Source organism: Phocoena sinus, chromosome 1, assembly GCF_008692025.1.
Source record: "Phocoena sinus isolate mPhoSin1 chromosome 1, mPhoSin1.pri, whole genome shotgun sequence".
In the NCBI taxonomy this organism is placed as follows: Eukaryota; Metazoa; Chordata; class Mammalia; order Artiodactyla; family Phocoenidae; genus Phocoena; species Phocoena sinus.
Window position 1 is genome coordinate 126679908 of NC_045763.1, and position 25468 is coordinate 126705375.

The 25468-nt window shown below is 41.9% G+C and overlaps 2 protein-coding genes across 6 annotated transcripts in view; both read right to left on the minus strand.

Moving 5' to 3' along the window:
* The window catches only part of F5 (coagulation factor V), an 85957-nt gene extending 76037 nt beyond the window's left edge, over positions 1–9920 (minus strand). Inside the window, 2 exon segments of the mRNA XM_032622510.1 lie at positions 5695–5786; positions 9678–9920. Coding sequence (XP_032478401.1) covers positions 5695–5786; positions 9678–9835 — 250 coding nt within the window. The 5' untranslated portion in view covers positions 9836–9920.
* Positions 9921–13562: 3642 nt separating this feature from the next.
* SELP (selectin P) overlaps positions 13563–25468 on the minus strand; it is a 66244-nt gene continuing 54338 nt past the window's right edge. For all 5 annotated transcript variants that reach the window (XM_032649601.1, XM_032649588.1, XM_032649593.1 and 2 more), the window contains 7 exons: positions 21742–21927; positions 20201–20410; positions 18965–19150; positions 18003–18122; positions 16125–16155; positions 14811–14866; positions 13563–14225 (listed from right to left, as the gene is read on the minus strand). In XM_032649601.1, coding sequence (XP_032505492.1) covers positions 14812–14866; positions 16125–16155; positions 18003–18122; positions 18965–19150; positions 20201–20410; positions 21742–21927 — 788 coding nt within the window. In that variant the 3' untranslated portion in view covers positions 13563–14225; position 14811. The remainder of the gene's footprint in view (positions 14226–14810; positions 14867–16124; positions 16156–18002; positions 18123–18964; positions 19151–20200; positions 20411–21741; positions 21928–25468) is intronic.

A 25468-nucleotide genomic window follows, 5' to 3' on the forward strand; every position in this document is an offset into this window, starting at 1 on the left:
GTTGGGAAATGCTTCCCTGAGGAGGTGATGCATTAACTGAAGTCCAAAGGCAAAGAGGCAAAGGGATACACAAGGGCATTTCGGGGAGTGGGATTAGCATGTGCGAAGGCCCTGAGGTGCCAGAAAACTTGGCCTATTCAGAGAACTGACAGCCATGGGAAGTTAGAGCTTAGTAGGTAAGAGAGATAGGCAGAAAGTGAAGCCAAAGGCATGATCAGAGGTCCAGTCACATAGGGCCTTGTAGGCCTCTTAGACTTTTGTGTTTTAACCTAAGAGTATCTGGAAGCAGGGATGTGACATGAACCACATATTGGTTTTTAAACCTCTGGCTGCATTTGTGGAGTGTGGAGTGTGGAGAAACCAGAGTGAATGTTGGGAGAATAGATAGAAGGCTCCAGGAGAGAGATGTTGGTGACTTGGCCTAGTTTAAGGTTAGGGCAATGGAGATAATAAGGAGAGAATGTATTAGAGAGCTATTTAGGAAATCAAATTGTCAGGACTTGATGGGTTGAACATGGAGTGGAGGATGAGGGAGATCAAGTTGCCATGGATGGCTGGTGAGGTTCTGGCTTGGAGGGCTGGGTGGATGAGGGTGCCATTCTCTGAAATGGAGGATGTCGTGGGAGGGTTTTGTTTGGTGGGTGTGGTAGGCAGGATAATGGCCTCCCAGAGATGTCCCTGACTTAATCCCTGGGACCCATGGATATGCTACCTTATATGGCAAAATGGATTCTGTGGGTGTGATTAAGTTAAAGATGTTGAGACGGGGAGAGTTTCCTGGATTATCCAGGTGGACCCAATGTAATCATAAAATCTCTCATAAAAGGGATGCAGGAGTATCTGAGTTAGCAATTGGAAGATGCTACCTGCTGGCTTTGAAGACGGAGGAAGGGGCCATGAGCCCATGAGTGCAGGTGGCTTCTAATAACTGGAAAAGGCAAGGAAACGATTCTCCCCTAGAGCCTCTAGAAGGAATAGAGCTCTACGAACACCTTGATTTTAACCCAGTGAAACTCATTTTGGACTTCTGGCCTCAAGAGCTCTAAGATAATACATTTGTGTTGTTTTATGCCCCTAAGTTTGTGGTAATGTGTTACAGCAATAGAAAACTAATTTCCTATTAGCATTGATAAAATGTGATCTCTGAGATAGAGGTCCTATCTTTCCCCAACTCCTATCTTTCCACCCACTTATTCCTTTCACTGAACTCCAGTCCTAGAGTTTATATTGACCTTGTGCCTGAAGCTTTTTGTTTGTGTGTTCTTATGTTAGTTCTGCACAGGACCATGGAGGCCACATAGTTTAATCCTCATTATAGAGATGGTTACAAAGCCTGGGAAGTGGGTGCGGAGAGTGACTGGGTGGCATTGCTGGGTGTAGAACTCAGTTCTCTGGACTCTTGAAGCAAAGCTTTCTCTAGCACCTTCTGCAGGGCGGGTCAGATCCCCCACTTTCCTGGAACAGTCCCAACATCCACACCATTTTTGACTCCTGGCCACATCTGACTCCACTGGCTGACCCCTCTCTTCTGGCTGCTACCCTCAGTCCTAGCTCCCAGCAGAAGTCCCCACTGGCTACTCCCACGGCCCAGAATGCCCCTGAGCCCAATCAGGTGCTGACTGCTGTCACGTTGTCCACTGCATTTCGTTGCCGTGGTTGCCTTGCTCGGTTGATTTGTTTGTTGGCATCACATGGCTGCAAATGCCAGATGCCCAGAATAAGTCTTCTAAGTGATTTAACCTCTTACTGCAATGAGTTCTTTGCAATATTTATTTAGCCTCCCTATCTGCTTCTTCAGAATTAAAGCAAAACAAAGGGATGTTCTTATAAATACAAACCAAATACCTTCATGCATGTAGGCAAACACATGGCTGAACGTTGTTTGAGCTGCTGTTTAGTTCCTCCATTAGCCAGATGGCCTAAGACCTTTTCCACCCTCTCCTCAGTGCCCAAAGCCAAATTGGGGGAAGGAGTAGCCTATCTTGAGATCCCGGGAAGTTAGCACAGCATGTGCCCAATTTCTTGCAGTTTGGGAGTTGGAAAGGACTACAGGAGGTCAGCTAAGGCAATCCCCTGCTCTCAGGTGAATAATGTGTTGCAGGATACAGGGCGGCCCATTGTTGCTGTTAATATAAAACCCCTTTGGGGACAAACATTTCATAATCTTCCTGGAAAATACACAGAGACTCAAAACTAGCCATTTTAGAGCCCAAGACAGGATTTCTGAAAATGAGCCTGGCCCCTCCACCTGTCCACATGTCCACAAACCTCACTGGACAGGTGTCTCATCAGACCTCCAGTCCTGTAGCCTTAGCCCCACCTGTAATTACAATAACTTCTGGGCTCATGCTGGAGAAATGGGGCACATGGCTAGAATCATACCCACCAGATGGGTGGAGCAGGAAATAAGCAAAAGGTACAAAGAACACAGAACTAGGCAATGGAATGGGGAAGGCCACATAGTCAGTGGCAGTGTTCACACCAGATCTTACTAAAAATCTGAGACTTTTCCTTTACATCAGGTTTGCCTCCTAGTATCAATTATTATAGGGTTACAGAGATGAATAAGACACCACCCCTGTGCTCCAAGGTTCATAATTAAGCAACTTTGGGAGTTCAGGAAGAGGTTGCATGAAAATGAATGTTAAAATGCCTCAGAGTTCACATAAAACAAATATGTGATGAGATACACTGGGGTTGACAAAGGTAATCTTTTAAGTGTACCAGGCTTAAACATAAATCAACTGTCAAGGTCTACTTCTAACTTATGAAGTTGAATCAGGAAATCACTACAAAATTAATCAGCTCCAAGGATTTTGGTCACAGTCTTCTCCTCTTCAAAAATGAGCACAGGGAACTCTACCTAATAAACTGTGGTAACCTAAATGGGAGGGAAGTCCAAAAGGGAGGGGCTATCTGTATGTGTATGGCTGATTCATTCTGTCGTGAAGTGGAGGCTAACACAACACTGTAAAGCAACCATACTCCAATAAAAATTAATTTTAAAAAATGATTGATGCCTCTGTATCACCTAAAACAGCAGTCCCCAACCATTTTGGCACCAGGGACCGGTTTCGTGGAAGACAGTTTTTCCACGGACCAGGGCAGGGGATGGTTTGGGGATGATTCAAGCGCATTGCGTTTATCGTGCACTTTATTTCTATTATCATTACACTGAAATATATAATTATACAACTCACCATAATGCAGAATCAGTGGGAGCCCAGCACTTGTTTTCCTGCAACTAGATGGTCCCATCTGGGGGAGTTGGGAGACAGTGACACCCGAAGTGTGCCGCTTATGTCCGGTCTACTTCGTAAGAGGCAGCTTAATTGTCACTTGCCACTCACTGATAGGGTTTTGATATGAGTCTGCAGGAAATTGATTTATTATGGTCTCTGGGCAGTCAGACCTCTCTGCTAATGATAATCGGTATTTGCAGCCACTCCCCAGTGCTAGCATCACTGCCTCAGCTCCACCTCGGATCATCGGGCATTAGATTCTCATAAGGAGCGCGCAACCTAGATCCCTCGCGTGCGCAGTTCACAGTAGGGTTCGCGCTCCTATGAGAATCTAATGCTGCCGCTGATCTGACAGGAGGCGGAGCTCAGGCGGTAATGTGAGCAATGGGGAGCGGCTCTAAATACAGATGAAACTTCTCTGGCTCCCTGCTCACTTCTTGCTGTGCGGCCCGGTTCCTAACAGGCCACAGACTGGTACCAGTCTGTGGCCTGGGGGTTGGGGACACCTGACCTAAAAGGCAGTCTGCAGGCTGGCACTGGTCCTTCTATCCCTTACTGCACTCGGCACAATGGCTGACACAGCACATTCAGATTCAGTGAACTTGGCAAAAGTGACAAAAAGGAGAGCTCTGAATCTCTGCCCAATTCCTCTTTTCCCAGGCCTAATGAATGTGTTTCCCAACTCGTCTTCCCTTTACCCACTCACAACTTAACTTAATTAAATAGTTCTTAAATATCTACTGTACATACTAAGCTTGAAGCTGGATCTATAAAAATGAATAGACTACAGAGTCTGTAGAGGACAGGAGATCCTTTAATTTCCTGACCAAAATGACAAACGTAATTTTATTAGTAATTTTATTAATAAAAGGTTACTCACCTGGTCCCTTGCCAGGCTCCCCACCCAGCCCCCCATGAAGGTTAGTATCTCTTCCACCTCAGGCTGATCCAACCCAGCTTTGAATCACATCACTTCCTGTTTCTTCTGAGTCTGGCTCCATCAGTTATTCTCCCTCAGATGTTTTTATCCTCTCCTTTTCTCTTGGATTCTTCCCTTGAGCACTTAGATTATTTTAAGTCACTGTCCTTCTTTTTTAAATAAAACTCTTAAAATATCCTTAAACCCCTCATTCCCTCCCAGAACTACCCTATTTCTCCTCCCATTTGGAGCCAAGTTTCAGGAAAGGGTTATCTATGTAAGTTCCTCCTACTTACATTTCCTCACCTTCCATTCATTTCCATTCCATCTCCGTTAGCAGGGGAAGTGGCACCAGGGAAACAAGGTAAAGAGAGAGTTTCAAGAAGGGGGAGCATTACATGTCCTAGTAATATCAAGTGGGAAAATAACTGGAAAGAAACCATTGGTCTGGCATCTAAGAGGCCATGGGGCCCCTTTTTGGAGAGTAATTTGATATGATAGAGAATGAAATGTACCAATCACACAGGAAATTGGTAGTGAAGGAAAGGGGAGAAAAGGCAGACAGAGTCAAGGGGAGACTTTTTTTGAGACCGGATGTTAGTTTGAACATAAGTTGTGTTCTGTTTTATTGTTGAGGATTTTTGACGGAAGGGAAGTCTCCATTTAAGGAAAGATTGAAGATAAAGGGAGATCTGAGGAGGAGGCAGAACAAGATGGAATGAATAAAAGAGATAGAAGGACGAGTCTGGGGAAGATGACAGGTCTTCACCTGGTTGGGGGGAAGGATGAGTGAATTACTGACTAGGGGACCTAACTGGAGGAAGTTCTCTCTTAATGGCCTTTATCAGTTCTGTGAACTATGTTACCATATTTACGATCCCAGAAACCCATTCAGCCTACTGTCCTTAATTAAAAAAGAGGTTAGGAAAAAAAGAGGAGATTTTTTCTCTAAAAATTATAGCTGTTATATACATCACACTAAATAAAACAGAAGAGATGGGAAAGATAGATGCAAAAGAACCAGCCATACACAGTTCCTTTAAATGAGTCTTGGGACCCAGCAAATGATCATTTGCTAAGACTCATCTGTGCTCATTAAACTAGACCATAAGCTCCAGGAAGGCAGGAGATGTGTCCCTCTTGTCCAGCGTGGCATCCATAGTGCCTAGTTCAATTTAGCACCCACAGCAGGTGTTCAATAATAGTTCGTTAGATGAGTGAATAAAAATTCAAACACTTAGAAGTTTTGTTTAGTTTTTTTTTAAATCACAGTTAAAAACAGCTGGCTTCATGGGCATGAGACCCATGAAATTGCACAGGGCCCCATGCTCAGAGGGGCCCCTAGTTTGGCTTAATGCTTTGCTTTTCTCAATTCTCAATACTATGAATAAGAGCTCTACCAATTATCTAGCCAAAATAACAAGAACACACATTTCTATAAAATATCACTAAGTGAATATTTTAGATATATATGAATATCAAGTTATCCATAGAGATTTATCTTTAAAATTGAAAAATATATTTCAGGCTTACCTGAAGTTGTGGATCGTGGTTTTTCTTTCTGAAAATATGCTTCATACTCTCTGTAGACAATTTTCTTAAAGGAGGTTGCAGAAGTATTCGAACTGGAAATAAAATAAATTTGAAAGGCTTACATGACATCTACTTCGCACATTACAACAAAATATATCTCTCATGTCCTCAGACTTTTACTAGAAATAACAGTATTTTTAACTGCAGTTCAGAAGCCCAAGGTCTTATAAATATGAACAGTAAGCGAAGTTAATAAAATAATTATTGGTGTCTTCAAGAATATTCTGTTGTGATAACCATTCTTTCACAAATTTAGTCTTCCCTAACCAATCCTGTTACTCAGAATCAATTTTCTAAAATAGAACCCAAGATGACAGTGTGAACCCAAACTTTAGGCTTAGATTTTAAACGATTAAAGACATGACCAAATCCTTTATGAATAAATATGTGAGCTGTTTTTCAACTCATCAGTCAAATACAGTCTTATGTGACTGGGGAACATTGTAAAGAACAATTGATTTGGTGGACTCTATTTCTCGCTGAGAAGTTGAAGATAGCTAATGGAGTCAAGACCCTGAGATTCATATAGGAAACAAACAAATGAAAAAACTAAGTCTCAGAAAGTTTAAGTAACTTGCCCAAGGAGAATCAGTTGATAATGGCAAAGCCAGGATTCAAAAACCATTGGACAGTCATCCCTTGGTATCTGTGGGAGGTTGGTTCAGGATGACCCTGGAGCCAAAATCTGTAGATGTTCAAGTCCCTTATATAAAACAGACTAGTACAGTTATCCCTCTGTATCTGTGGGTTCCATATCCACAGATACCAAGGGATGACTGTTTTCATGGTTAAAAATTCAGAGAGAGGGCAGCAGGGAGAGTACTGGGATACTTTCCCATCTTTTTCTTCAGTGTCTCTAAAGAGGGCACATGACTCCTATCCTTGTCTTAAACTCAAAGATGAAGGAAAGATAATTAGGGGAAATTTCTTACCAATGTCTAAACCAGTTGCCCATATTGGCTCTGTTATGCTTCCTAATCCAGTGGCCCCACTATAATTAGGGCGTAACAGAGAGGGATACTAATCACATTTGCCATGATGTCTATGTAGCACAGAAGCTAAGAGAACTGGTTGTAGATTCAGAGTGTCTGGGTTTGAATCCTGTGTCTACCCCTTGTTAACTATATAACCTTGAAAAGTTTATTTAATCAATTTGTGCCTCTGTTTCTATCATTGTGAGCTGGGACGAATAGTAAAATCTCCCTCACAGAACTGTTACAAGTTTTAAATAAGTTAATACCTACAAAAGGTTTAGAGCTGGCACATTGTAAATATTCAATGCGTGTTAGCTAGTGGTATTTTTAAAATATAATGAAAATTGGATTTGAGCTTTTAGGTTTTCCCGGTGAGCAGAAAAATCTGTAATTATAGTCATTCTCATAATTTTAAAATGTAAGATACAAGAACTGTGTTCATATTTGGAAACAGAATTAAAGGAGGCATGAGTAAGTATTGTTGGAATGGCAAGCTATTGAAGGCGGTGGGTTCTCAGTCACTGGAAGCATTCAAGTAGAAACTAGACAACTATTTGCTAGGGGTATTGGTGCTTTGGGTGTGGGGAAAAGTAAGAAGTTAAAACATGAAAGTTGAAAATGAATTAAACAACCTCATAGAGTTTTTAGAGCCCAAGAACCCTAGGATTCTGTATGTTAGTTTGTGTCCCTAATGTGGAGGTCCATTTTTATTTATCTGTGGTGGTAATTTTGTGTGTTTAGTTTTATGTACAATTGAAACATAGCTCCCGTCCCTAACCTTAGATCTTTAAATACAGGAGTATAGGTGACAGTATAAAATCTTTACTAAGAAAAATTAGTCTTTTATGTGGAGTAATTTTAATAGAGGTGTGTTTCCTAATATGTTTCCCTGTGTATATTATGTGTGCATACTGAGGTATATTTATTTTAATTTGAACAATTGAATTGCTATTGGAAAATAATTTGTCTGAAAGTTAAAGATGACATGAATTCAAACAATATGCATGATGAATTCTCCATTTATGAGGACTATTTAAGGATGATTTATTCATAATAAAATCATATAAAGCTAGAACATGAGAAAAAATACATATGTATTTTTTTCAATATCTGTTACTAGATACATGTGATTGAACATGTTTCCTTAGGGAAATTTTCAAAAACATTCACTTCAGCCCCAGAGCAAGAATAAAAGATATATTTCACCTCTAAAAGGCACTGTCCTGCCAATATTACATGAAATAAGGAAAGATCTTTGCTTTGTGCTAAAATACACTTTAGCAAAGGATGGAGTTGTCTATGTTGATTTCTTTATAGTGAGTATCATTATAGCTCTAGATGTAGGACAATTTAGAACAAGTTCTTAGTTTAAGCAGCCAGATACAAGGTTAGACTTTTCACATAAAAGTACTAGAAAGAAATGACATGATTTGAGGTTCAAAAATATGGACAGTTGGTCTGGATTATCACTGTATGGTTTTGACTCAGTAATTAATACCAGAGGAACAACTCTTCCCAGAATTCTGGAAACTCAGCCACAGAGAGGATAGGATGACCAATCATGGCTTCCTATGTGAATTCACCATATGAATCAGGGTTTTGCCCTATGTGATTCTGCCTCCAAAATTCTGCTTGTTATTCTTGTTGTTAATTACAGAAGAAAGAACAAACTCCAAAGCATAAGCACAGTGTGACACAGGAAAGCCAGCGACCAAGTTAGTGTTCTACCCAAGAGCAGGACAATTAATGTTGGAAAGACTGCTACTTCCTTTGGGGTTTCAGTTAGCAGCAGTTCTCTAAGGGTGTGGGTGTGACCTAGATTATCACCTTGAAATACAATATTTTAAATGTATTTAAATGTACAATATTTAAATAAGAAGTCCTCCTTTTTTGTACAAGAAAAAAGAGGGACTTCTTATTATTATAAGACCAAGAGGCAATGCCCTCCAAAATAACCCAATTACAAAGAAAAGGTTTTGAAAGGGTAATGTTATACACTAAAAGGCTTAAAACATCACAATATCTTCTTGGCAGATTGCTTTGGTTTCGAAACTGTAAAAGAGGAACACATCTTTCACAATTGCTTAAACTGTGATGTTAAGTTACAAAAAAACTTAAGTCACACTAAGAGGTTTACCATTAAAAGAAATAAAAACATAACTAACTGGAAATATTGAGTAGAACCTATGATTTGTTTAATTTCTGTGAAGTCTTATTTTTAACCTTTCAATTAGGAAAAATAGTTTGCAACTCAAATACAGTTTTATTATTTAACCCCCCTCTAAGTCACATATGCCTTTTAATAGTGACTCTATCAAAATAGCCAGAGTAGACCATATCCCAGGGAGTGATTAAGAATGAGAGAAAAATGAAGAGTCACACGAAGCAGAAAAAAGAACAAGAACAACAATGTTGCATTTTTATGAACTGATGATGTTTTGAAAGTCATTTATAAGAAAACAACAAAATTATGGCAGTTGTTATCGAATAACCTGCTTATAATAAAGTATACAGTGTACACCTTTAGTTTTAGAAGATGAAGTTATGTGGGCATGGAATAAATCATATGTAACTAGAAGTTTAATAAAATACTAGACTACTAAAAATCTGGAACAGGAGTGAAGAGGTAGGTACCTGGTGCTTTTGAATCAATCAATATATTAAATCAACTATCAATCATACTAACTAAACTGTATTAACAGCAAACTTGAAACAGCATCTAGCCAAACACTATTTTCTATATCCTCAGAATGATAAACTTGTATTATTGGAGGCAAAATGAGCATACACCAAGCTTAATTTATTCGTTATGCTCTTCTATTAATTGTATTTACCTACCTGAAGTAAAAAAAAAAAAAAAAAAAGCAATGCAATTGCAAAGGGAATGCTCTCTAAAAGAAATAGATTGTCCTCCCTGGAGAAGCCCACCGGTCGCCATGCCTGCCTTACCTAGGGTATGTGGACTCGGGGCGATAGTTCCAGCTGATGCTCTGAGCAGCCACGTAGAACTGCCTTAGCCGCGCTGCTTCAGCCCCTAGGCTCCCCCAGCCAGCCCAGCTGGAGCCCAGGACCACGAGGACCCAGAGGCAAGGGCAAGCTGGGAACATGTTTCCTTTCCTGCCTCTGCCTCAGCCGATTGCGCCCGGCTTGGCCGGGCTTGGCCGCTGTCGGGACTGCAGTGAGCGCCGCGCGGCTGCGGGTGGCAGTGTCCTCCTCCTCTACAGCTCCCCCAGGCGTCGCGGCAGCTGCAGCCCGCGCTGTCCCCACCTCCTGGGGCCTTTCCAGGCTGGGGGTTGACTAGGTCACTGCTCCAGATGACAGGAGGTATTAGGGAGAGCAACCAGGTTAGTGACTGTTTTACTACCAGTGGAGAAAGGGCAGCAATCAGCGGCTCTAGCAGGCAGGGCAGTGCTCGGGGATTCATGAGACGGGGCAACACTGTCCACGCCAGCTTCCATCTGCTGACCCCACGGCTCAGTAGCCCCTCATCAGACCCTGCCACCATAAACACTGCCTGGGGCAGAGTTCACACTTACCAGGCGCTCTGCAATTCCCAGGGCAGTGGGACCCAAATCCCTTCACCACACTGCTCTCCTTCTGATCTGAGGAAGAGGGCCCTATGCCCTGTTACCGGGCACAGAAATATTGTATTTTCAGGTGGTGAAGAAGCAAGGGGATGGTCACGTGAATGGGGCCTGCTGGCCTGGCCCACTTTACTGACTTCTACCCATGCACAGTTCTGTCTTTTATTTATTTATTTTTATTTATTTTTGACTGTGTTGGGTCTTCGTTTCTGTGTGAGGGCTTTCTCTAGTTGCGGCAAGTGGGGGCCACTCCTCATCGCGGTACGTGGGCCTCTCACTATCGCGGCCTCTCTTGTTGCGGAGCACAGGCTCCAGACACGCAGGCTCAGTAATTGTGGCTCATGGGGCCAGCTGCTCCGCGGCATGTGGGATCTTCCCAGACCAGGGCTCGAACCCATGTCCCCTGCGTTGGCAGGCAGATTCTCAACCACTGCGCCACCAGGGAAGCCCAGTTCTGTCTTTTAAAAAATATACATGTATATTGAAATATAGTTGATTCAATGTTGTGTTAGTTTCAGGTATACAGCAAAGTGATTCATATATATGAATATATATATACGAATATATATATACATATAATTTTTAGATTATTTTCCACTATAGGTTATTATAAAATATTGAGTAGAGTTCCCTGTGCTATACAGTAGGTCCTTGTTGTTTACCTATTTTATATATAGTAGTGTGTATATTTTAATCCCAAACTCCTAATTTATTGCTCCCCCCTTTCCCCTTTGGTAACCGTAAGTTTGTTTTCTATGTCTGTGAGTCTATTTCTGTTTTGTAAGTAAGTTCCTTTGCATCATTTTTTTCCATTCCACATATAAGCGATATATGATATTTGTCTTTGTCTGTTGCACAGTTCTGTCTTGATAAGGGCCTGTGACCACCTAAGGCAGTGACAGAGGAGAAGGCTTAAAGAGCTTCACTGAGAGAATCAGACCAGATTTCAATCCCACTTACTAGCTGTGTTCTCTTGGATATGTTACACAACCTCTCTGGAGCTCAATTTTGACACCTGCAAAACAGGGATGATCATAACAGTTTTTTCCGATAGGGTGGTTGGGAGGATGAAAGAACACTGTGAAGTATATAATTCCTAGCAGTGGGAAAGCACACAGCACGTGTTGATTACTATGATTATATTTTTCCTGCCTCCAGGGCCCTTTATGTATCTTGGAGGATCTTGCTATTTCACGTGGCCTTAAGATATGATTTTGCTATTTATAGAGAATCTGAAAATTATCTTGTCTGAAGCATCATTATGACTTATCCTGGGTCCCCTGAATCTACACGCCTCCAAGCTTCTATGATTTGTCTCAACAGATTCAATAAATTGTAATGCAGCACCTCACATGAGATCTCTATGATGTCTTCAGTCTCCTCAACATATGGTCTCTGTCTTTGCTTCTTGGCCAATATTATTTGATCAACTCAGACTGTCCACTCTCTAAAGTCCAATCAGAGTTCTATCTCCTTGATTCTGGGCCAACTTGACTTTTCCATTTTATGAATTCCTACCACATGCTTCAAATAACATACTGATGTTGACTACTCTCTATCACTTTGCATTGGTGTCTATTGTGTCCCCAACTAGATTATAAGCTATTCAAGAACAGGAACAGTGAATGCCTTATCCTTCTGTATCTATAATATCAGTGGTTCGCAAAGCTGATAAACCATCAGAATTCCCTGGGACGATTTTACAAAAGGCAGATTCTGACTCAGGAGACAGGGTGATAATCATCGTCCTATAACACGGAGCCTAGTGATTGGCATAAAGTAAGCAGTCAGACATGCTATGTACAGTATATGAGTGAAACTTTTTAAAAGCAATGTGTCCCTAAATCCCAAGGTTACTACCAAAATTCTTTTTTTTTTTTTAGCATCTTTATTGGAGTATAATTGCTTTACAATGGTGTGTTAGTTTCTGCTTTACAACAAAATGAATCAGTTATACATATACATATGTTCCCATATCTCTTCCTTCTTGCATCTCCCTCCCTCCCCCCGTCCCTATCCCACCCCTCCAGGCGGTCACAAAGCACCGAGCTGATCTCCCTGTGCTATGCGGCTGATTCCCACTAGCTATCTACCATATGTTTGGTTGTGTATATATGTTCATGCCTCTCTCGCGCTTTGTCACAGCTCACCCTTCCCCCTCCCCATATCCTCAAGTCCATTCTCTAGTAGGTCTGTGTCTTTATTCCTGTTTTACCCCAGGTTCTTCATGACATTTTTTTCCCTTAAATTCCATATATATGTGTTAGCATACGGTATTTGTCTGTCTCTTTCTGACTTACTTCACTCTGTATGACAGACTCTAGGTCCATCCACCTCGTTACAAATAGCTCAATTTCGTTTCTTTTTATGGTGAGTAATATTCCATTGTATATATGTGCCACATCTTCTTTATCCATTCATCCGATGATGGACACTTAGGTTGTTTCCATCTCCGGGCTATTGTAAATAGAGCTGCAATGAACATTTTGGTACATGACTGTTTTTGAATTATGGTTTTCTCAGGGTATATGCCCAGTAGTGGGATTACTGGGTCGTATGGTAGTTCTATTTGTAGTTTTTTTAAGGAACCTCCATACTGTTCTCCATGGTGGCTGTATCAATTTACACTCCCACCAACAGTGCAAGAGGGATCCCTTTTCTCCACACCCTCTCCAGCATTTATTGTTTCTAGGTTTTTTGATGATGGCAGTTCTGACTGGTGTGAGGTGATATCTCATTGTAGTTTTGATTTGCATTTCTCTAATGATTAATGATGTTGAGCATTCTTTCATGTGTTTGTTGGCAGTCTGTATGACTACCAAAATTCTTGCAAAATCTTGTAACCTTTAGTTAGACTTTCATCATTTTTATTTGCATGTTTTATTTGCATTTTTATTTGCATGTTTACTTAGTCTGTGTGACGTGTTCATTGCCTCACATTTCACAGAGAGGACAACTATATTGTTTGGCTCTATATTTTTTGTATCAGTTTCAGACAACTACTGTGTAACTTTCAATAACCTATTTATTAAGCATGTGAATTAAAGAACGTGTAAAACACACTCAGGTGATGAAGACATTTTTCTGCTTCTCTGATTTCCTTGTGTGGTTATGGTGGTGGTAAGATACATATTTGCTCACTGAAGGGTTGAGCTTGTAATTGGGACTACTGTGATTGTGCATTACATTCATGTATGAAAAGTGACGGACACAGATCTTATTCAACAAAATGTCAAATAATAGAACATGGCATTTGGGGGAATCCTTTTAATTAGACATTGGTATTGGTCTTTGGGTCCTCTGGGGGAGAATGACCGGTGGAGGGAAGGTCTACAGTGACATGTACCTTCCTGTCTCGATCCTTAGTCTTCTGCAGCCTCTGGTGCCATCCAGAGGCTTCTCTTGAAGCCTCACAGCAGAGGTCTAAAAGCTTTCACAAACAGCAAGCAGTGAGGACCCAGGAAATCCTACAGAAATTCCCTCAAGTCAGAGCTGCCTCCTGCCTTCCAGCAAAGTAGAGGATGATTTCCTCCAATCCAAAAATAAAGAGTCATTCTTATTTTTCTGCGGTCTGGTCTTCTGGTGAGTCAGATGCTCCAGACTCTAGTTAATTAGTATCTCAAGAGACAGCTGGGGCAAAGCCCACAGACGACAGCAGAAACATTCAGTCCCAGCTTCTGAGGCTTGTGTTGGAGGAAGAGGAACTGGAGCAGGAAGGGGTGGTGGGTGGAGAGTTGGGGCTTGTGATACAGTCCTGCTCTGGTCCACAGCTAATCTAAAGGAAATTCCATGCCCTTTATTCACAAGTATTTACAGAAAACTGCGGCAAATAAGCTACAGTTATAGTCAAGTCTGTCGGGAAGGCCACAAGTCGGTGGAGGTTGAGTGAGGTGACCAAGAGAAGGATGGGTCTCTGAAAATGAGACGAAAAATTAAAATAATTATATTTTCCCAGAAAAGATAAAAGAAAGCTCTCATCCTATGTACCCCCTAAGGCTTAGTATAATCTTTTTCTAGATTCCAGATATTCTGCCATCTAGGCTACTTCTCTTAGGAAACTCCATCATTCACTGAGCTTTTTGGGAGAGAGACGTTATCATATGACTTTTGTTTTCCTAGCAGGTCACATAGGGAATTGGCTCCATAAAGTCTGTAAAATTTTTTCTAGCACTCGTGACTTCTGGTGATCCAGCAAAGCTGCAGTATCAGTACCACCTAGCAGCCAGTAATTTAATGTCATATATCCTGACATAGGTTCTGTCTAATTAGAACATTTCTATCCTGGAGGAAATGGAAATCTCCTTATGATCTCACTTTCTATTGTCACTCTACTGCTATACCTGTCCCCTACTGCCAACACAAGTTCCTGCATGGTTTGAACATTTAAGACATGGTTAAAATGTGACTCGTTATTATATAAAGAAAAGTCAAGCTTTATAGTCTTCCTTTTTCCCCTACTGTTCTATTTTCTTCAAAAATACTTTCGTAGATAACTTACCTTAAGGGCTTGGGTCAAATGCAGCATTTGTAAAAACTCCGTATGTTCCTAGGTGGCTAAAGAAGAGAAACACAAGGATGACCTGCCATATTATGCTTTGTCCTTGACCCCAGTCCTGCACATAGTTCCTGCAGAGACCATGGATTACCATCCCACCCCTGGAATTCTCTGCTTTTAGTGGGAAAGAGGAATAAAACCAAAGGGACTTTCAAGATCCCACTTAACAGCTCTGGGTAATTTGCATTGCACTTTATACCCATGTTATTGTTGATGCTTTGGGTACTGAATACTTGCTATGCCCCTGCTGCAGCTTCTTCTTGGTGAAATAAAATTCCAGCCTTGATACTTGATCACGTGGCAATAGTTTTCAAAGAATGGTAGTACTGCTCCCTATAGGCATTTTTTGATTTTCATAACGATCGAGACTTACTATTGGCATTTAAGCAGGGGCCATGGGTGCTGGGTGTCCTAATATGCATGGGGTGCAAAAGAATTGTCTTACGCACTCCACATAACTTTAGAATAGCTACTCAACGTTCATGGAGGTGAAAAATCTCTGAGCCTGCAACTTAACTGCTTTACATATAAATATTAAATTTTCTGTGCATCTTTTAAAGTGTAATTGCCATGTGAATTAAGGGAAGATAATAACAGGTTTTCCAACTCTTTACCAGAGTTGTTCATCATTTAAAAAAATCAGGTTGGTGTTGGCAACGGTTCTGATACTGCTTGAATCACTAACAGAATATTCCTCTCAGTTGACCTTTATGCTGTTGCCTTCATAGTGATTCTATTTGAATGAAGGTACAAGCATCTGATGACCCCATAGCATCTGCTTGTGTAGTGCCTCAGCTCTAGCATTTTATTTCCAAGTCACTTTCCCTTGTATTGCTCCTTTCTATTATCATTAGGGCACCTATTGATTTTTTAAAACATTATGTAGGGCTTCCCTGGTGGGGCAGTGGTTGAGAGTCCGCCTGCCGATGCAGGGGACGTGGGTTCGTGCCCCGGTCCGGGAAGATCCCACATGCCGCGGAGCGGCTGGGTCCGTGAGCCATGGCCGCCGAGCCTGCGCGTCCGGAGTCTGTGCTCCGCAACGGGAGAGGCCACAACAGCGAGAGGCCCGCGTACCGTTAAAAAATATATATATATGTATTGCTAGGACATATTATCTGTATATTTTCAGAACTAGTCAAGGGGACATTGCCAAAGATTTGTTTCAAAAAGGGGTCATCTGTATAATCATTCTGACATACTACAGTGAATTAAAAAGTCAAACTAGAAAAACTTAATCATAGAACATTTCCATCTTACCTTTGAGGGTTCAAGGGGCTTTTTCCTTCATCTGAAATAAGCAAGAAGACACAGAAGATTGGTTTCAGAGTAAAAAATGAGATGAGGGAGAAAGGTCATCAGTGATAGGGATTATTGGAGAGAGTCAGCAGACTGATTTCCAGATGGGCTCATTATAAGAGACGTGTAGGGAACATCCCTCCCTGAGAGGTGGGACCTGTTTTAGGCTAAATTAAATGTTCAACGATATGTAACTCCAGAGTGTGCTCATCTTTCTCCTCTTCCCTTTCAGTAACAACCTCTCCTCCTACCTCTGGTCCCTTCCTTCATCTTCTTCGCTACTCTTGGTTGTTGTTGAGACCATTGGTTCTCGAAACTCATTTCTTTGGCACTGGAGGCCCTCTATCTTTGCATCCTTTGTCACACTCCCTCAGTCATTATTTGGGCAAGCTAAGCGAGTAAACAAATCCAACCCAACATAACAGTGGATGTTTTTCTCCCCTGATCACATATGTGATTGGGGGCCTCCCGTCTTAATCCAAGCAATGGACTCTGATAGTGGAAACTTTAAACATGGCAGCAGGTCTGTCAATCATCCCATGGGTAGATATAAAAGGAAAAGCATCTCATGCCTAAATACATTTAGAAAATATTAAGTGACATGAAGATGAACAAGTATATTTATTACAGGGCATGATTGAGCCTTCAGTGTAATAATGAATGTGCACTTTGAATTTGCAGGGGAGGGACAGAGTATGCAGCATTTTCCTAGTATTTGACCATAGAATCTGAGAAAGTTTAAAATCAAATTGGTACAGGTCAAGGGAAAATTCCCCATCTCCACAAATGAATTTATTTATTATAAAGATATTGGAGGATGGATGGCTGCTGGTCCCTCTCCACAGTTCAGAGGGTTCCCTGGAAATGTATCAAAACTAAAGAAAGAACTTGGGGAAAATGCAGGAATAGGGTGATTCCTACATGGTAATGGAGATTAGGATGCAGGTCTTAGGAGCTCTCACCTCTGCCTTCCGGATTTGGTTAACCAAGCACAGATGTTGCATGGAGGGACTGGTTGTAGCTTTTTGGTCTTTAAGTAGTGTTATTGTTTGTCTATTGTCCTATTTACTCACTCACAGAAGAGTATATGAGGGAACATTAGAAAACCAGCCTAATGTGATGGTGGCTGTGTGAAGGGAGAGAGCATGAGAATAGGAAACAAGGGGTTCTTCCTCTGAGCAGTTAAAAATAGGTAGGGTGGGAGGGAGGGAGACACAAGAGGGAAGAGATATGGGGATATATGTATATGTATAACTGATTCACTTTATTACAAAGCAGAAACTAACACACCATTCTAAAGCAGTTATACTCCAGTAAAGATGTTAAAAAAAATAGGTGTGGAAATCTCAATTCCATGAGAATGCTGGCAGGTACTTTTAACATAGCCACTTTCTGTTCCTGGATTTGAGCATCCCTGACCCCTCTGATACCCCCACTTACTTTCCATGAGGAAAGATCAAGAGACCCATTATCTTATTAGAAGAGGATTGGCTTATTACTGGCTTCTCTTGTTGCAGAGCACAGGCTCTAGGCATGCGGGCTTCAGTAGTTGTGGCACATGGGTTCAGTAGTGTGGCGTGCGGGCTCTAGAGCGCAGGCTCAGTAGTTGTGGAGCATGGGCTTAGTTGCTCCGCGGTATGGGGATCTTCCCGGACCAGTACTCGAACCTGTGTCCCCTGCACTGGCAGGCAGATTCTTAACCACTGTGTCACCAGGGAAGCCCCTTGTTTTCTTTTAACGCAAATGTTTTCAGACATGAACTACTGAAGTTGTCGTTTCACTGCCCCGCCCCAAATCACATGAAAGAAGAAAATAAGGAGAATATTCTTTCCTATTTACCTTTTTGTCGGCAACGCTTTCTTAGCAGAGCCAGGAGTAGCCCACCCGTCACTAAACCTGTTGTAGAAGCCACTGCTCCACCAAAATAAGTCAAGGCTTCCTGGATAGTCAATGGCCCCGCTGCAAAATAAACACATGCACGCGTGCAAGACATAAGAAGGGTATTGTGCAGAAGACCGTCATTCCCCCAGGAGGTCCCCAAGAACTCTAAGATGTGAGATCTAGTAAGTCATCAAAGGTCCTGGCAGTGCTAACAACCCGGCACAGAAACATCTGGAACTCATAAACTACTGCAACAGAATGGGATGCACGCAGGGCCTGATTTTCTTCCTAATGCTTAAATATCAAACATAATTTCCAAAGGAGTCAGGGTAAGGACTCAATAAAAGGAATTACATGATTAAATGGTAGACACAATAAATGGAAGTTTGGATAAACAAAATAAACTGTGGGTAATTGGGGGGGGCAATTGAACACTTATGTGATGAAAAGTAGTTACAACAAGCTGCTAGAGAAAAGAAATGAAAAAAAGGGAGGGGGATGACATAAACCTTACAAACAGATGGAGCTTAATTAAGGAAGACATTGTATTTTTGGAGGTATATGTTAAACAAAGATCTTCTGAGATAAATTAGGATTCTGCACTAAATAACCTTCAGTTTAAAACATTTTGAAACTTCAAGATGTACTACACACAGATTATAAAGAAATGAGAGCATTCATTTCACAAACTGGAGCTTTGAAAAAGGAGTGGTGATTGTTTACACAGAGTCACCGAATTTGATTCCCACTGCTTTGCATGAGGTACAGAGATGCTGTCTGATTCATTGTGAAACAATTATTAAATGCAGGGGGAAACCCAGTGATGGAAAGCAACCACTGTCAGAAATACTCAGAGGAGAAACACTGATTTCATTATTTTCCATATCAAAGCGACTTCCTAACCCATATGAGAAATAAACCTTGGCACGCTGGCATGATAGCTGACCACTGGCCATCCTCTTGGCACACTGCTCTCGCTGAGCCACTAAGTAAATGACCCTCTGGGCAACGGAAGCTGCAGGTTGATCCATAGCTGAAATTTCCCAGAGGGTTGGAGCAGTTCATCACTATTGGCTCAGTAACGTGTAGCTTGGAGCATTTGACAGCTGCAGAAAAAAAGAAGGCGGGAAAAACAAACATATAGAATGAACACAAAAGAGATTATGGATTCATTTGAAACCTGGCTAGCGTTGCCATCAGATGAGGTAGAATACAAAAGATCAGAAAGGAAATGAGCTACTTTTGACATTCCCACTAGCCCTTCCAACCTCACATTCTTTGAGATATCCACTCAAAGAATGATAGCCAAAGAACTAGGATGGGCACATAGTGGCAATTCAATAAATACCTGCCAGTGGATTGGTCGATCTTACCTACCAAAATGCTATTTACAAAATTTTGCTTCTCAAAAATACTGTTGTCCTAAATGTCATTATTGCTACCATTGACAAGAAGCTGGCATGTCAGCACGTATTTCTTAACATAACAAGTGTTCGGCATAGCTGGCCTCTGGACGATTGAAAGAGGTAGAGACTTCCATACTCATTAAAATATTTGTCAGGGAATTTCAGGCTATTCTCCTAAATTTGTGGATAGAAAACTAAATATAACTCAAATTTAACTCAACTCAGGAAACTGAATTTAACTCAGACAAATGTTACTGAGCAACAGTGACATTTGCAAAGCACTGTGCTGTGCGTCCTAGGGAATACGGTGATGAAAGAGACACAGTGCTTCGTGCACAGGGCGATAGGTCTTCAAGTGGTATCAGTCATGATTTATCTTTTTATTTAGCTTCCAATTATGAAAATACGGAATATTTACACTGCCACATCATTAACAGAATTGTAACTTACATTTCACAATTCATATAGCTGGTCTCGTGTTCAGCGTGTGTATTGTTCTAACACAGTTTGGACATTTACATATGTTTCCTCCTTTAGGTCTTTGAGTAGCAGGGCATTACCTTGTGACATAAGGAAGGGGAAAAGTTGGTATGCTTCTTGTACATTGCTTCTAATTGGGATCGGTGTGGATTTCATGGAGGAGCTGACACTTGAAGTGGTCATTGGGGTTGGATGGGATTTCGACAGGCATGTACAGTGACTAGCGTGCTGGAAGATAGCATCAGAACTGCCTGTTCCTTTTCACATTACCTCTGCATGCTGGAGCTACTGCTGTCCATTGTCCAGAAGGTCTGCATCGGAGAGCACTATCTCCCATGAGTGTGAATCCAGCTTTGCATCCAAAGTGGCAAGTGGTATTCAAACCAAAGGTTCCCAGATGATGCTGACAGGACATTGTTCCTTGCTTTGGAGTGACGAGGGATGGGCATTGCACCTCTACAGTAGGAGCTGATACTATGTCTGTTGTGAGAAAATGTTTCAATTTAGAGAGCTCCCAATTAGAAGGAGCACGACAGAGTTAAGACTGACATAGGGGGCTTCCCTGGTGGGGCAGTGGTTGAGAGTCTGCCTGCCGATGCAGGGGACATGGGTTCATGCCCCTGTCCGGGAAGATCCCACATGCCGCGGAGCGGCTGGGCCCGTGAGCCATGGCCGCTGAGCCTGCGCGTCCGGAGCCTGTGCTCCGCAACGGGAGAGGCCACAACAGTGAGAGGCCCGTGTACCGCAAAAAAAAAAAAAAAAGACTGACATGGAATAACTGCCTTCCACTCCTTTCATAATCAGGGAGGTTCTAGCAATACCTCCTTAAGGAAGTTAAGGAAAACTATTAAAATCAGGTACGGAAAACCAGATGAGAAAAATGATCTAAAATTGTCCTTGGAGAGATGATTCTCCTGGCCAGAAGAAGAAATTGGAGGTTGTGTGTGTGTGGCGGGGGGGGCGTCAATGTCACTGATACTAAAAACAAAACAAAGCCAGAATAATTGGTGCAGAAATATAAGAATTCAGTAGAAAGAAATATGTATAGGCCAATTGCTTGCTCAGTGCTTTTTTTTTTTTTTTTTTTTTTTTTTGGCGGTACGCGGGCCTCTCACTGTTGTGGCCTCTCCCGTTGCAGAGCACAGGCTCCAGACGCGCAGGCTAAGCGTCCGTGGCTCACGGGTCGAGCCGCTCTGCGGCATGTGGGATCCTCCCGGACCGGGGCACGAACCCGCGTCCCCTGCATCGGCAGGCTGACTCCCAACCACTGCACCACCAGGGAAGCCCATCAGTGCTGCTTTATTGGGAGGTGGTATTGTCCTCTGGCCAAAGGTCAGCATGAAATGTGAGGCGTGGATATTGCCACTGGCTGTCACTAACTTGCCACGTGGCAGAAAGATGGCAGTTGACCCCTCTCCACTTCAGTTCCTTGATTTGAAACACTGGACCGGTGACTACACCCCTAGTGCTCTCTCCTGGCGATGAAGCAATGGAAACCATTCAATCAACTCAACAAAGCTCTTTGAGACAAAGAGGCCACAATTACGAAAGAAAATCCGTGCTTAAGAATCGGTGTTATCTTTTATTCACAAATGTGAAAAAGTCCTGTCACTCCTTATACATTTTTAAATCCAGGCTGTGTTTCCTAGACCCCAGTAGATAACCCACTTCATGACAAGAAGTGGAGCTTTCACAATAATAATGATATCATGTGTACCTGTCATATACTAAGAGTGTATATAAGTGTTTGTTATTTTTGTTGAGGAAATTTCCAGAAGAAGAGCTGTCCCGGCAAGTGTATCCTGTTTTACCGTCACAGGTCGGTCGGGGTGCTGTCCATCTTCCAGAAGCTGTGCATTCAACATGGCTGGACCCCTCCAGCTTAAAGCCCTCGTTACAGGAGAAATGGCAGGTGGAGCCAGCAGTGAATTCTCCGTGAGTGTCAGGACAATCCAGGCTTCCCCGCTCTGGGGCAGACAGTTCTGGACACTTGATGGCTGGAGAATCAAATCAAGATGTCACATTTGGAATGTCACAATCTCCAAATTGATTTGGAAGCCCTGTTTTGCACCAAATTTATTCATTTTCAACAAATATTAACTACTTATTGAGCTCCCACTGTGTCAGGTATTTTGCTAGGTAGCAGGCGTTTCACAATGAGCACAGCAGGTCATGAAGTACAAAGGGCAAGGGGAGGGACGGTGGGCTTGCAGAGAGGAGTATAGGAAGAAGTCAAGGATTTAGGCAGTCATCCTCAAGAATTCACTATTTCATCCTCTTCTCTCTACACCTGCTGCTTTAGAGACCTCAGAGCCTCCCCCCAGCTCTCACTGTCCTTTCTGTATAAATGCAGTCCAGGTTTTCACTTCTGTCCTTCCTCCTGCCTGAGACTACTTCCGGTTAGATATCCTGCTGTCTCCACAAATTCAACACATCTAAACCTGCAATGATCATCTTGGGTCCTAAACTACTGTTTCTTCCATTTGGATCCCCAGGCTTTTTTTTTTTTAACCACAGTTTCATAGCACAGGAAAGCTCAAAACCTCCTGGTGAAGCTAGATTCGTTCCTGGGAAGTCCCTGAACTGACCTCATGTGTTCTTGCCTCTGGTTCTCGGCTCGCACTGCCCTAATTTTTTTTTCAATTTGTACTGAATAAAATCCCACCCATCCTCTAGGATCCAAATGAACACAGCCTCTCTTAAGCCTCTGCTGATCACTGCATCCTGAAGTCTTCTCCTCTGAAAGCATCAGTTTTTTTCTTTGAACTCATATGCTGTCATATCACATGTCATCTCTTCCCTCTTCTCCTGGATAGAAAGCTCCTAAAACCCAAGAACCATAAATCTTTGTGTCTCCCACAATTCACACTGCAGGAGCTCAAGAGGTGGTGCTCAACCACCATATGCCAAGTGGATGAGCAAATGAATTTTTAATTTACTATTTTCCTCAAAAACTGTTTTGATAAGTTATTGCGGTTACCTATTTCTCTTAGGATCATGTCTTTCTCCCCACGAAGGTCTCTGACATAAGACTGTTATTTATCAACAAATATTGGATTATTGACAAACTGAGGGACTATTCTTTCTTTAAATCCAAGACTATCTGAAAGCAATGCCTTGGTCAGATAAGGCTCATTTTGCTTAGCTATTTTGCTTTTTAAAAAAAATCTCTTGAAGTCCTATGTAATGCCTCATGGAAAAGTGATGTATTGGCTTTTACGTATTGGCCCACGTGCTTTTTGGTGGCAGGCTATTCACTAAAGGATTGTGGATCCTTACTGTGTGAACCCATTCAAACAGCCAAAGTAACCTACTGAATTTCGGTTTAGAACTCTCAAATTTTTGAGTAATTAATAAATCCATACCTCTCAGATCAATTCCATTTATCAAACATTTATTAAACGTATCTCTTGGCGTAAGTCATAGACATTAAATCATTTATGAACATTTTCACTAAAATAACTTTTTCAATATCTCCAAGAATTTCATATTTAAACCCAAGAAAATACATAATGTCAATTGCATGAGAGCAGGGACCTTGTCAGCTCTTTTCAACACTGTGTCCCAGGCAACAGTGCCTGGCGCAAAGTAGGGGGCCCAAAAATATTTGTCAAATGAACGAATAGGTTAGCACAATTTAATTTGGACTCATTCTAAAAAGTATTTTTACATGGTGTGAAAAGAAACAAGAGGAGTTACTATTTTAAAAAATGGATTTAAGTGACCCCTAGTATACAAAGAGAATTACTACAGCATTAAATCTACTTAGAGGATATTGCTTTGGTCTCAGTCTTTTTCTGACAAGGTTATAGATATAGCCTTTTGTAGCTAGGAAAGTCTCTAATCCTTCTTCTGTAAACATGAACCTTGTTGACTCTAAGGACTAACTTGTGTAAGGAAGCATGTTTTCCTGTCTGAGGGGCAGCTTTGGTGAGGTTCATGGAAGCCTAGCCCAGAACGGGCAAGTGGTGGGCACTCAGCAAACATGGGCTGAATTAAATTTGTGGAGCTGTCAAGGAAGTTGTTGGAGTGAAGGGGCCTAGTGCGGATGTAGAGGAAGAGCTTTTTACTAAGGAATGACCTCTGTGGGTAACTTTAAAAAGTAGTCATATTCTTGAGCCTACTCTAAAACTTTACCAAAACCTGAGTCATTACAAGAAGAATAGAAAATGGATAAGGGTTGCTTTTATCACCATACTTAATGCTCTATATTTGTGGACTTAAAGGCCGTGCTGCCTACTGGAAAGGTCTTCATTGATATTTTTCTGTAATCCATGAAGTAGCTGTACATGATTGCCTGTGACTTCATGAATTATTAGGATCACTAGCACTCTATTATTATCTTGTGACATATTTAGTTAATTCTCTGTTTCTTTGTATTATCTCTTTTTACTTGAGTTGGATACAGTTTTGTCAAGAATTTTTTGGAAAGAAGATGTATTATAAATAATAAATTTAATTGAGTTGGCTGTTCTAAACTCAAAGTTTAAAAATAAAGGCTAGGAATCTTCATGGAGTCAGAGAAATGTTGGGGGAGTGGAGATATAAAACAGATGTGAGCGAGCCAGGCCAGAGCTTAGAGGGCACCGGTTTGCTGTATTTTAGAACTTGGATGAGCAAGGATGTGGCAGAAGGGCAGAGCTAGGATTGGGATTTGAAGCCAGGACCCATCCCTCCCCATCAAGGTGAGGTTGGTCATTAGCAGTTGGGTCCAGCAACCAAACATGGTCTCCAGGGCCAATGACAAAGTGATTGGGAAAACAGTAATCTGTGTCAGGATGGTGGCTCAACAGGTGGTGACATGGGGGACACAGAAACCGGGTATAAGCAATTCAGCACTGCTTAGGTTCAGGGAAAGGAATTCAGGTCCTTGGGGTCGGGGGGCGGGCAAAGGCTGGGAGGAGACTGGAAAATACAGGCAGAGCTCAGGTCCTAGAGAGACCAGGAAACTGGCGTTCTAACTAAAAGGGAAATATCTGTGGACCTACTCAAAAAATGGAACCTCATATTGTGCTGTGAAGCAGGAGACTCAGCATTGCCCCTGCCACACCACCCCTCCTTACTTGGTGGCCCTCAAGCCCCTTTGATATAGCCCAGGACTCTGAAAAACACCATGTGAAAAATCAAGGTTCAGTGCTGAAGGGTTAAAAATTCATGGACTCAGGCGTATGGGAAAAGAAGAGGAACTATCTGCCTAAATCTGGAGAATACGTTTAGAGAATGAGGTAGAAACAGGGACAAAAGCCAGAGCTAATGATCAGGTGCACACAGGTTTGACAATTCCAAAGCTCATAGTTGACTAAAGCCGCTACCCCTGGTCAAGTTTGGTTCTAGACACTGGGCAGGGCTAGGCCTGAAGGGTGGTGGGCAGATGCTACCTCGTGTGGAGAAAAGGAGGTGGAAAGGAGTGAGGGGAAACGGGGGCTTCAGAGATTACAGATTTAACAACCATGTTGATTGCATATATGATTTAAACTTTAGATATTTCTTAGGGATTTTTTATTCTTTAGCTTTAAAACAGAATGTGGAAAAACAGAG